Source organism: Schistocerca nitens, chromosome 11, assembly GCF_023898315.1.
Source record: "Schistocerca nitens isolate TAMUIC-IGC-003100 chromosome 11, iqSchNite1.1, whole genome shotgun sequence".
NCBI lineage: Eukaryota > Metazoa > Arthropoda > Insecta > Orthoptera > Acrididae > Schistocerca > Schistocerca nitens.
In genome coordinates this window covers 47,611,723-47,623,872 of record NC_064624.1, presented here as the reverse complement: position 1 = coordinate 47,623,872, position 12,150 = coordinate 47,611,723, and the positions used below count along the sequence as shown (strand labels likewise).

The following is a 12,150-nucleotide window of genomic DNA, read 5'->3' as shown; positions in this document are numbered from 1 at the left end:
CAAAAAATTTACTAGTCGAAGTATTGGCCATCGCTGGCCACTGCTTTCTCCCAGTTTTAGGGCAGCATACGAATCCCACAGTGGGCAAACTGGTGATTCTTTGAGGGGAGCGATGATTCGATCCAATTTTGCACATGTTCATATGACTGTAAGTGCCACTCAGCTAGGTCGTGTCTCATAGATCGAGAAAGTTGGCATTCGGAGGAAGGAATATCTGGAGAATACAGTGGGTGGGGTAGAACCTCCCATTTCAACGTTTCCAGGAATGTTTTGACGGGATGTTCGACATGGGGTCGCGCACTGTCATGCTGTAAACTCATTTTTTCATGAAACTTCCTGGCAGATTAAACCTGTGTCCGACCGAGACTCGAACTCGGGACCTTTGCCTTTCGCGGGCAAGTGCTCTACCAACTGAGCTACCGAAGCACGACTCACGCCCGGTACTCAACTTGCTGCATGGTTCGCAGGAGAGCTTCTGTAAAGTTTGGAAGGTAGGAGACGAGGTACTGGCAGAAGTAAAGCTGTGAGTGCCGGGCGTGAGTCGTGCTTCGGTAGCTCAGTTAGTAGAGCACTCGCCCGCGAAAGGCAAAGGTCCCGAGTTCGAGTCTCGGTCGGGCACACAGTTTTAATCTGCCAGGAAGTTTCATATCAGCGCACACTCCGCTGCAGAGTGAAAATCTCATTCTGGAAACATCCCCCAGGCTGTGGCTAAGCCATGTCTCCGCAATATCTTTTCTTTCAGGAGTGCTAGTTCTGCGTGGTTCGCAGGAGAGCTTCTGTAAAGTTTGGAAGGTAGGAGACGAGGTACTGGCAGAAGTAAAGCTGTGAGTACCGGGCGTGAGTCGTGCTTCGGTAGCTCAGTTGGTAGAGCACTTGCCCGCGAAAGGCAAAGGTCCCGAGTTCGAGCCTCGGTCGGGCACACAGTTTTAATCTGCCAGGAAGTTTCATATCAGCGCACACTCCGCTGCAGAGTGAAAATCTCATTCTGGAAACATCCCCCAGGCTGTGGCTAAGCCATGTCTCCGCAATATCCTTTCTTTCAGGAGTGCTAGTGCTGCATGGTTCGCAGGAGTGCTTCTGTAAAGTTTGGAAGGTAGGAGACGAGGTACTGGCAGAAGGAAAGCTGTGAGTACCGGGCGTGAGTCGTGCTTCGGTAGCTCAGTCGGTAGAGCACTTGCCCGCGAAAGGCAAAGTTCCCGAGTTCGAGCCTCGGTCGGGCACACAGTTTTAATCTGCCAGGAAGTTTCATATCAGCGCACACTCCGCTGCAGAGTGAAAATCTCATTCTGGAAACATCCCCCAGGCTGTGGCTAAGCCATGTCTCCGCAATATCCTTTCTTTCAGGAGTGCTAGTGCTGCATGGTTCGCAGGAGAGCTTCTGTAAAGTTTGGAAGGTAGGAGACGAGGTACTGGCAGAAGTAAAGCTGTGAGTACCGGGCGTGAGTCGTGCTTCGGTAGCTCAGTTGGTAGAGCACTTGCCCGCGAAAGGCAAAGGTCCCGAGTTCGAGTCTCGGTCGGGCACACAGTTTTAATCTGCCAGGAAGTTTCATATCAGCGCACACTCCGCTGCAGAGTGAAAATCTCATTCTGGAAACATCCCCCAGGCTGTGGCTAAGCCATGTTTCCGCAATATCCTTTCTTTCAGGAGTGCTAGTTCTGCATGGTTCGCAGGAGAGCTTCTGTAAAGTTTGGAAGGTAGGAGACGAGGTACTGGCAGAAGTAAAGCTGTGAGTACCGGGCGTGAGTCGTGCTTCGGTAGCTCAGTTGGTAGAGCACTTGCTCGCGAAAGGCAAAGGTCCCGAGTTCGAGTCTCGGTCGGGCACACAGTTTTAATCTGCCAGGAAGTTTCATATCAGCGCACACTCCGCTGCAGAGTGAAAATCTCATTCTGGAATCATTTTTTCATGCCTATCGCTGTAGTGTGGCCGTTTGTCTTTCAGTTCTCGGCTCAGACACATCTATTGCTTTCGATAAAGATCTCCTGTGATTGTTCCCGTCGGTTGCAGTAACATCGTAAGCCGTCTCTCTTTCACAACCAAGCCGGTCTTCGACGTCAAAATCACCAATCGTGAAGCATGGAAACCATTTTCTGTGAAGTTCTTCCACTAACAGGCGTCTAATCATAGGTCTTACCCAGCTTTTTATGAACCTCAGCCGCTGATTTCTTCATATCAAAGGGGAAAATTAAAACCTCCCGCAGGTGACGATTATTGGGCTCGTTAGCTGATACATTCAGTCGAGAGTAACTCTATGATGCAATCAAAAATCGACTAATATTTTGATGGCCTTATGTACTCTAATGCTTAAGCTTGCTGTATGACACTTAACGACGTACGACTTGCACCACTACTTTCCACTACTGCCGTCTATTGCAAAAGGGCGGAAGCAAAGTTGTAGACCTAATAGACGACTACAGTAGTAGTCATAGAATAAACCATTATCATTCGCTTGTCATGTATTATAAAAAAAGAAGAAAAGAAAACTAAATTGTTACGTTATTCTGTATCCATAACTGACCTTACAGAATTGCATAGGTGTTTCATGTTTTGTTTCATATTTACACACTTCTTGACATCGAAGGTCTACGGAATAATAATCCCGAAATTCTTGTAAATAAAAATGAACTTGAAATTCCAATAACGAAAACAGAAAAAATCAGGTTCCTACAGCACAGAAATAAGTTAAATGAGTGCAAAATTCCAATTACAGTAGAGATTTGTGCCAAACGATGATGCAGTGGAATGTGACGGAAACGAGGCACATTCTGGCATAATTTCTGCGCGTAATCACAGCGAGCTGGAGATACAAGAAGGCGATGGCCACAAGCCTGCACTTTCTATTGTAGTTGTAAACGACACAGGCCGAAACTAGGCAAGCGACTTTAAATTAAAAAAGTCTCTCCTGTACGGGAATATACAAAATGGATATACGAGTGCAGATTGTAGGCACATGGTTGACGACATACGGGAGTTTGGGTCTGACCATGACTCGTGCTTGCATAGCCTAATTGTCAGGTGACTGCTTGCGATAAGCAGGAAATCCTGGTTCGAGCTGTGGTCTGGTAAAAATCTTTCCTGTTGTCATTCGGGTATACAGCTGACGGTTTTAGACGCTTAAGTGCCTGTTCCTACGGACATGTCCAGAGAAACTTTATATCGTATTTCTGAACAACATAGGCATTGTAACATCATATTTTAGATATTTGTTACATAAACTAAAACACAGTGGAGACACATCAGAAAGACAAATGTTGTGATGCAGTAAAGTGCTAAGAGGTGCTAGAGAAAAGATCAATTGGGTCGCCTGGTAAAATTGGGCCACTTACGCAAAGCCACCAGTGCAAGAGCCCACGTGATTTCGCCGAGCACGGGAACGGAGATGACACTGGCGTTTGAAATGGCTCTGAGCACTATGGGACTTAACATCTGAGGTCATCAGTCCCCTAGACTTAGAACTACTTAAAGCTAACTAACCTAAGGACATCACACACATCCATGCCGGAGGCAGGATTCGAACCTACGACCGTAGCAGTAGCGCGGTTCCGGACTGAAGCGCCCACAACCGCTCCGCCACAACGGCCGGCATGACACTGGCGTGAATGTTAGAAAGAACAACTGGAGGTACCAGTAAATAGTCGTCTATTCGGCAGAATTTTAAAAAATGAAGCTATGTGCTAGACGCTTAATAATAAGAACAGGAAGCAGATTGGATTTAACTTCAGAGCAGCGCAGAATTGTGTTCACAAAGGGTTGCTTGTTTAATTAATCAAATATAGTAACTGTTCGGAAATGAGAACTCCACCTCCGATACTCGGCAAAAAAGTGAAACAACGAATGGAAAATGGGATGGTAGCCCTGCAGATAAACATCGAAATTCTTCTGACCGGCAAAATTATGAAAACTAATTCCCATCCCTCTAAAATTATCCCTCATAAATAGCAGACATCAAAAAGGAATAATTTGTAAGATGAACTTGATACATCTTACATCTTCTACACTCCCAAAGAATTCTTCATACATGAAGTATTACAAATCTGACAGTTTTTGTGATAACCACAAGTGTGACAATACAGAGATCCAGAAAACAGTATACAAGAATTATAGAGGTTGACATAAATATATTTTGCTTCTAGCACAAGAAGAAGGAGAAGGATAGAAAGAAGAAAAAGAAGACTGCCACTGGTATCTGCCATATTGCAATTTACACAAAGGTAAAATACTTACTAACAAACAATCAACCCCAGCACAAGAGTTGTATTCGATATGTGATGCTTTAGATAAACTGAATCTGAAAATCGGTTAACTTCTTAAAAAATCTTGAAACAAAATAACCTGATGGTTTATTTTCCACGAGAAATGGAATATCGAGGCAACTAAATAAACAAAGTAGTATTTGCGCTTTAAAGTTCAAAGGCTGCATGTGTAAAACACTTCTGCAAGAGTAACCTAAAAAAAATAATGATTTCTAAGTGCATGCACAAGTATTTCAGTTGTTACTTAAATAACTTGAAACTGTTTTGTGAAATAGAGAACGGGGAAAGAAATGTAAGTGGTTGGTGGGAATTACTGACTTTCAGATGCACAGGGTATTGTGGTAATGCAATGGGAAATGTTGGAAATTTGTGCTGGATCAGGACTCGAACCCAGATTTACTCCTTTATATGAGTGAAGCCATACGGACACAGTCGCTGACTGACTGAGATTTATGACTTATCGCACGCTGCAACGCAGTGTCACTATTCCATTTACCATCTACTCATAAATTACTGATTTCCATAGGAATGCGGACGATATTACTGCATCTACACTGACACAAAAATCAAGGAGCCGTTGTGATTTTGCAGAAAAGTATACATCTGAGTGCTGTCTATCCTGCTGTCCGTGTCTGACAGAGCAGACACCACACAAACACCGGGTGATCAAAAAGTCAGTATAAATTTGAAAACTTAATAAACCACGGAATAATGTAGATAGAGAGGTAAAAATTGACACACATGCTTGGAATGACATGGGGTTTTATTAGAACAAAAACAAAACAAAGTTCACAAAATGTCCGACAGACGGCGCTGGACAGCAAAACGTCAGTGACTGCGCATGACAATCGTGTATAAAACGAGCTGTAATGAGAGAGAGAATCAGATGCGCCAGCAGTCGCTGCATGTTGACGTTACCTGAAAAGGCGCTTTAGTGAAGCTGTATTATCAGAATGGGGAATGTGCTAGTTCGGCGTTACGATCCTATCGCCATAGGAAGGGGATTCGAATGGGTAAAGGTCCGTTGACAAATGCAGCTGTGGCGAGAATGATTTCGAAGTTCGAAGCCACGGGTTGTTTACTCGATAGACCCGTAGCGGCCGACAGAGCACAAAGCGTAATTCTGCTGAGACAGTTCAGGAAGAAATGGAGACTGTAGCGGGTTCGTCTATGCACGGGGAAGTCAGCGGTCATGCAGTCGCAAGTCGCACCGGCATTCCGTATACTACTGTTTGGTTGGCACTTAGGCGTACCCTCCGATGCTAACCGTACAAAATCCATCGGCATCATGAACTGTTCCCCGGCGATTTAGTGAAGCGGAGGGCATTTGCGGTGTGGGCGTTTCAAAAGATGGCGGAAGATGACAATTGATTGCGTAACGTGTTGTGGACCGACGAAGCTCATTTCATGGTTCAAATGGCTCTGAGCACTATGGGACTCAACTGCTGAGGTTATTAGTCCCCTAGAACTTAGAACTAGTTAAACCTAACTAACCTAACGACATCACAAACATCCATGCCCGAGGCAGGATTCGAACCTGCGACCGTAGCGGTCTTGCGGTTCCAGACTGCAGCGCCTTTAACCGCATGGCCACTTCGGCCGGCTCATTTCATGCTTCGAGGGACTGTCAACACCCACAACAGCAGAATTTGGGCTACCGAAAATCCTAGAAGTGTCGTGGAAACTCCATTGCACGACGAGAAAGTCACGGTATGGGTTGGAGTTACCACATCTACCGTTATCGGGCCTTTTTTCTTCGAAGAAATGTGGGTTTTGTAACTGCTACTGTGACAAGTAAGAGGTACGCCCATATGTTACTGAATCGCATCATCCTCAGCCTGGCTGATAAACACCTGCTGGAATGTACGATATTTATGCTGGATGGTGCTCCACCCCATATCGCTAGAAGCGTGAAAGATCTCTTGCGGGCGTCGTTTGGTGATGATCGTGTGCTCAGCCGCCACTTTCGTCATGCTTGGCCTCCCAGGTCCCCAGACGTCAGTCCGTGCAATTATTGGCTTTGGGGTTACCTGAAGTCACAAGTGTATCGTGATCGACTGACATCTCTAGGGATGCTGAAAGGCAACATCCGACGTCAATGCCTCACCATAACTCTGGACATGCTTTACAGTGCTGTTCAAAAAATTATTCCTCGACTACAGCTATTGTTGAGGAATGATGGTGGACGTATTAAGCATTTACTGTAAAGAACATCACGTTTGCATTGTCTTACTTTGTTATCCTAATTACTGCTATTCTGATCATATGAAGCGCCATCTGTCAGAAATTTTTTGAACTTTTGTATTTTCTTGGTTCTAGTAAAACCCCGTGTCATTCCAAGCATGTGTGTCAGTTTGTACCTCTCTATCTACATTACTCCGTGATTTATTCAGTTTTCAAATTTATACTGACTTTTTGATCACCCGGTATATTTATAACTTGAAACTGTAGCATCTGGGCTGCATGACCGCCATGGTGGATATGTGGCTAGTCGCGACAGGTCACGATGTCTGCAATTCACCACCCTGGGCCTGGTTTCAGTGGGATGGTGGAGGTTGTCATGATTGTTCATCATGGAAACCGTACTGGATATATAGTCCCTATATTTCCTATCAAGCTACTGCAGTGGAGGTGGTGCAGGGGAGATGGCAACCATCCTTCGTGATGTATGCTTACTTCAGTCTGCAGAGGCCTTCTGGTGTCATCAGTGGCCCATCACACAGACAGTGCACTGCATGTTCCCTCAGACAATGATGACATCCAGTGGAATATTGCGGTCAGCACAATAGCAGAATTGCTAGCGCCAGCTGCTGTGCAGCAGACAGTGGTGGACAGAAAATTCAGTCACAGCAGCTGGTCTGTTTATGCTGCTCAGTTTGAAGCATACTGTGGCAGGTGGAGTCAAACCACAGCACCCAGCATGGATGACAGCAGTGCTGTGTCCCTGCTCGGGATGATGAACAGTGACATTGTTTTCCTGCTGAGGCTGTGACGACTGGACAGCCAGAAAGCCCAGTCTCAAACCCCCACGCCGCTAGGAAGACGACTAACGTCTGTTGGCAAATACCAAGTGGGTGTCACACCAGTGGAGAAGTACCATGTGGACAGCATCCAGACTTAGCAGGAGCAGAGACATGTGGCTATTGTAGACAGAGTCCAGTGATGATTCATCCCTATTCGAAGAGTGGTATGGACCTTCCCTCATAGCTAGCAGGTAGTGATGACCGCATAATGTCTGTTTGAGTTAAACTTGTATAATAGCAAGCCTTACAAAGCAGAGTTTTTGAAACCACAATGCTCCTGGCCACTACAATATAATAGGCTGGAGGTGCCAGGAAAATCTGTTGGGCAGACATGACATCATTTGTCCCAGCTTTCCCATCATCTCGGCACCTACAGAAGCCCTGCTTGTGCCATAACATTTAGCGATTCCTTTTTTCAGAGGCTGTGGGAGGTGTCTTCTACAGCGTCAACTTACTGAATAATTATTCTTGCCTCAGTATGCATTGTGTTTGAGAGGTCCTGAGACACCCGCCTATGACGTCATTTGACTGCTTTGGTTGCAGGAGCTGTTTGCTGTGAAAGATGGAGCTATGGCGCAACAAAACACAGTATACTCATGTATTCTTCTCCATGACAGATGGAATAACAACATAAATAGATGAACAAAATAATCTTTGTAATAACAAAGACACAAGGTACACCCACAAAATACTATTTTAAAGCAAAGTAAAAAGCAAATTGTTTGTAACCAAGTATATTAGTTTTTATTTAGTGCTGTAGTACAGGAACTCACTTTTTTTTTAAAGAAATTATCCTAATTCATTCAAATTTTCACTGTAATGTCCTGTTTAAGATTTGCTTTCACCCCAGGATCACAACAACTTCGCAATGTACTCATCTTAATTATCATTACCATAACGATAGTTACGGCGGCGGCGTCACTCTGGCGCCTTCTAGGCGATGACCTGCATTACGGTGATGACTATTACGATTATTGCGGTGGCAGTGATGACTCCGAACTGGTGTCTGCAGTAAGTGGCACACACTCCACGTTCCAACGCTTCACGATGGTCGATGTTGACGAGTTGACAGCCGGTCCTTAACTGTTGCATTCTGCCACTGACGTCTGCAGTTATTCTTCCCCAGTAGGTCGGTGTAATATTTTGGTGTTGCTTGGATGGAATAATTGACCCAATTACTGCCCTCGATATTGACACATGGGCGTGCAGCGAGTTGGATGGATACACAGCATTCTCTTTCGTGTTTCTGAACTCGGCGCTCCTCCGACCCAATTGTAAGTAGGCTGTTTAGGTTTTCTTATTGGTAACGCCACATAGTGCTCTGTATGAAAAATCACTGGCTGTGCTGTGTGCAGTCTGTGGCTAATTTGAATTGTTGTCTGCCATTGTAATGTTGGGCAGATGGATGTGAACAGCGCGTAGCATTGAGCAGTTGGAGGTGAGCCGCCAGCAGTGGTGGATGTGGGGAGAGAAATGGTGGAGTTTTGAAATTTGTAAGACTGGATGTCATGAAATGCTATATACATTATGACTTTTGAACACTATTGAGGTAAATACATTGTTTGCTCTCTATCAAAATCTTTCATTTGCTAACTATGCCTATTAGTAGTTAGTGCCTTCAGTAGTTTGAATCTTTTATTTAGCTGGCAGTAGTGGCGCTCGCTGTATTGCAGTAGTTCGAGTAACGAAGATTTTTGGTGAGGTAAGTGATTTGTAAAAGTTGGGTCTCCTAATCCCAATAACGATGCACGCCAACAAAGAGACAGACAATGACTCGCACCGCAGGCAGCCACGTGCGCCGGCTGGCTCAGAGAAAAATAACATAGAGGCTAACCTTGAGAAAAATTCCAGTATTATTTACCGACGTATACCACATGATAATTGTATTCAAGTTCAAACTCTGAGTACTATGAAGAGTAAAGGATTGCACCACATTTCACATGTAAAACTGTTTATTGAGAGACAATCTGTTTTTTTAACTTTAGTCTTTGCTATAAAATTTTTGACTTTACATTACTAGTATGCTTTGTCAGGCTTAGAATCTGTTAACATGCAACAATGTTTTGAAGTTCACTATCCAGTTTAGAACCTAGGGAGCATATTTAAACAGAAATTACGAATGCATTGTTATAGTGAACAGAGGACACGGTGTTATTGTGTGTATACATTCTTGCTTGTTAATTGCACGATTACGTAACGACTATAAGGCTTACATATACTGCTAATGAGATTTTAATGCAACATTTTGGTTTAGTTGAAAAGATATTCTTTATTTGAAGTACTTTCTTTGAGATTAAAGATGACTTAGTATTTGGTTTCTTTGACAGCAACACGATTATATCACGACGCTACTAATGAGTGACACAATTTATATTATTGCTTTTGCACTGTATCTGTTTTAAATCTGCACTGTTTTTCTGTATTATTCTGGAAAGTAAAACATGTTTTAGTAGTAACTTTTGTGGTATAGCTACAATGAGGCAGCCTTTTCCGTAGCACAACAATACGTTACTGCACAGTACTTTCTTCATCATGGCAATAAGCGTAATAACTAAGATATCTATACGCAAAGCATTTCACTTTTGTTTATCATGAGGTAAGTACATTGACTTCTGCAGAACTTAGCTTTCGGAGGACGATAACTACGACACTTTCACAGAGATTATCTTACAACAAGACGCACAGTTTAGCGCTACAGTACACGTATTTGAGTGATTAATTTTGTACTTAAAACATTTATTTTTAAAGATATTTGAAGTACAATGATACAAAGGTTTTCCGTGATACATTTCATTCCATTGCTGTAATCTGTAACACCTGAGGGTATAATTACATTAATCTTCAGGGGGGTAAACGCTTAATTTGTGTACCATGCGTTTGGCAAGCACAAGGAGCCCTAGCTAATATGGTATTTGCTTATACAACTTTACACATCGGTACCATATTTCTCTAACACACAAATTACATAGCTATCTGATTATTTAACAGAGAAACAAACATTTTTCTACTACATCAGTCACACATGTTAACGCAATTACACAGATGGATAACTTCACACTTATGAAATTGTATTTCGTCTGTACTTTGTGAACTGTTCGTATTTTTTCGGAACCATTGTGATACTATGAGAGCTCTGAATAATGTATTTGGTATGGGATCATGATTTTTAAAGTACATTGGAGGTAGATGACACTGTTGAAATGAGCAGAGGTTTTTTTTTTTTTTGGTTTTGAAATTATTGCAGAAAGCTACGACGATTTTGAGATTTGACTGAGGTGTTATGATGTTATTATTACGATGACGATGTGTATTATGCTGTTGAGGTATGTTTATGATCAATAAGCTGATGCTATATGAGGAATTTGATTATGCTATGTATTTATTATGATGAAATATTGAAGTGTCGCCACAAGATTGACGTGTTGACGAATATGTACATGTGCAATAAGGTAAGGAATAAGGAGTAGTGGTTAGGGACTCTGATTTATGAAAAGGATGTTGGAAACCAAGAATCGTACTTTAAGAGTTATGAAATGTGTGTATATGCGTGAATGTATCACAATGCCCGCGAAAATTTTTTGGACACTGTTATATTTACAGGATTTTGTTTCTACACATATGTAACGCAAATTTTCGACCTGTGAAATTTTTATATGAGACTGTCACTGTAGCGCAAACTGCTGTAAATATTTCGGTGAGAAAGTTAAGTGACCTTCACGTAATGCGTCGTGGGCACGACGCATTACGTGGGCAGCTGCGCGACAGTCGCCTGGAAAAAATCCATTAGTGTGTGCCATTCAGAGGTGTAGTTGGAGAAAAAAGGAGGCCATTATCCTCACTATTGACATTTCTTTGTAGACAGCATCACAAATACGACACGCTCAAACTTGAAAATATATGATTACACTGTGGAGCTCTTAATTTATGATATTTACTAAAATACCTAATGAAATGATGAGAAACATTTTACATCTATTGTCTTTCTAGTTGAGAGATTGCTCATTTTGTTTGATATCTAGTTTCTAGCTGCACTGCAGCATTGGTTAAAATAAAATTTAATAGATGTACTAATATAGATATTTTATGCCTACAGATCCAGTAAATAACAATTTTATAATCTACTTAAAAAAACGAGGGAGCACAAAAAGAAATTTCCCTTCACAGGAATTGCGTACACAATTTTCTTTTCAAGTACTTCGTAATTTCTTTTGTAGAATAAATTGTGATGCATCACTCTAGTATTAAGATGTGACATAGGTATTAGACATGGCCATCTTTAGTGTAATATTTTTTTTGCTTGAGCTTTGTCATGTTTAGATATAAGTTATTACATTTGCTGCTGCTGTTTGCCAGGCATAGTGCTACTAAATTTCACTTTGTATTACTCTGTTAAGCTAGTTTTACCACTGATTTATTTTTCTTGTTGCTGCACATTGGCTCATATTAGTTGTAATGTTGCATTGCTTGGTAATTTAGATTTACTGCAGCTTGCTTTGACAATTTCCATTTTTTCCATTGCTGTTTGTATTAATTGTTTAGTGCTGCTGCATTGCCTTGTCCCTTAGTTTCTGCATCTGAGCTCAGTAGATTTAAGTTACCTTAAGAGGGCTAGACTATATAAGAGAATGAGTTGCGATGAATTGGAAGAAATGGATTGGGAAGTTATACGAAAAAAGTACAGAGAGTGGGTATAGATAGGACTTTTTGGAAATAGTGAACAAGGAAGTTCTCTGAGAAGTAAAGAAAGTTTTGTTTGCAAAATACTGCAGTAAAACAAACCCTGTCTATCCTTGTGTTATCCTACTATGTGCTTGTGTACCCTTGGGTATTTGTGTTCTTCCTGTCTTTATGTGTTTATCTGATGAGAGTTACGTT

The 12,150-nt window shown here is 42.3% G+C and overlaps 1 protein-coding gene across 2 annotated transcripts in view; it reads left to right on the top strand.

Moving 5' to 3' along the window:
- LOC126213399 (zinc finger protein 493-like) overlaps positions 1 to 12,150 on the top strand; it is a 209,094-nt gene that overhangs the window by 146,783 nt on the left and 50,161 nt on the right. Inside the window, exon 6 of one of the 2 annotated variants that reach the window (XM_049941115.1) lies at positions 7,819 to 7,864. The exons of the other annotated variant lie outside the window; for it this stretch is intronic. Coding sequence (XP_049797072.1) covers positions 7,819 to 7,834 — 16 coding nt within the window. The 3' untranslated portion in view covers positions 7,835 to 7,864. Of the gene's footprint in view, positions 1 to 7,818; positions 7,865 to 12,150 lie in introns of those variants that run through there. 2 annotated transcript variants of the gene reach the window in all.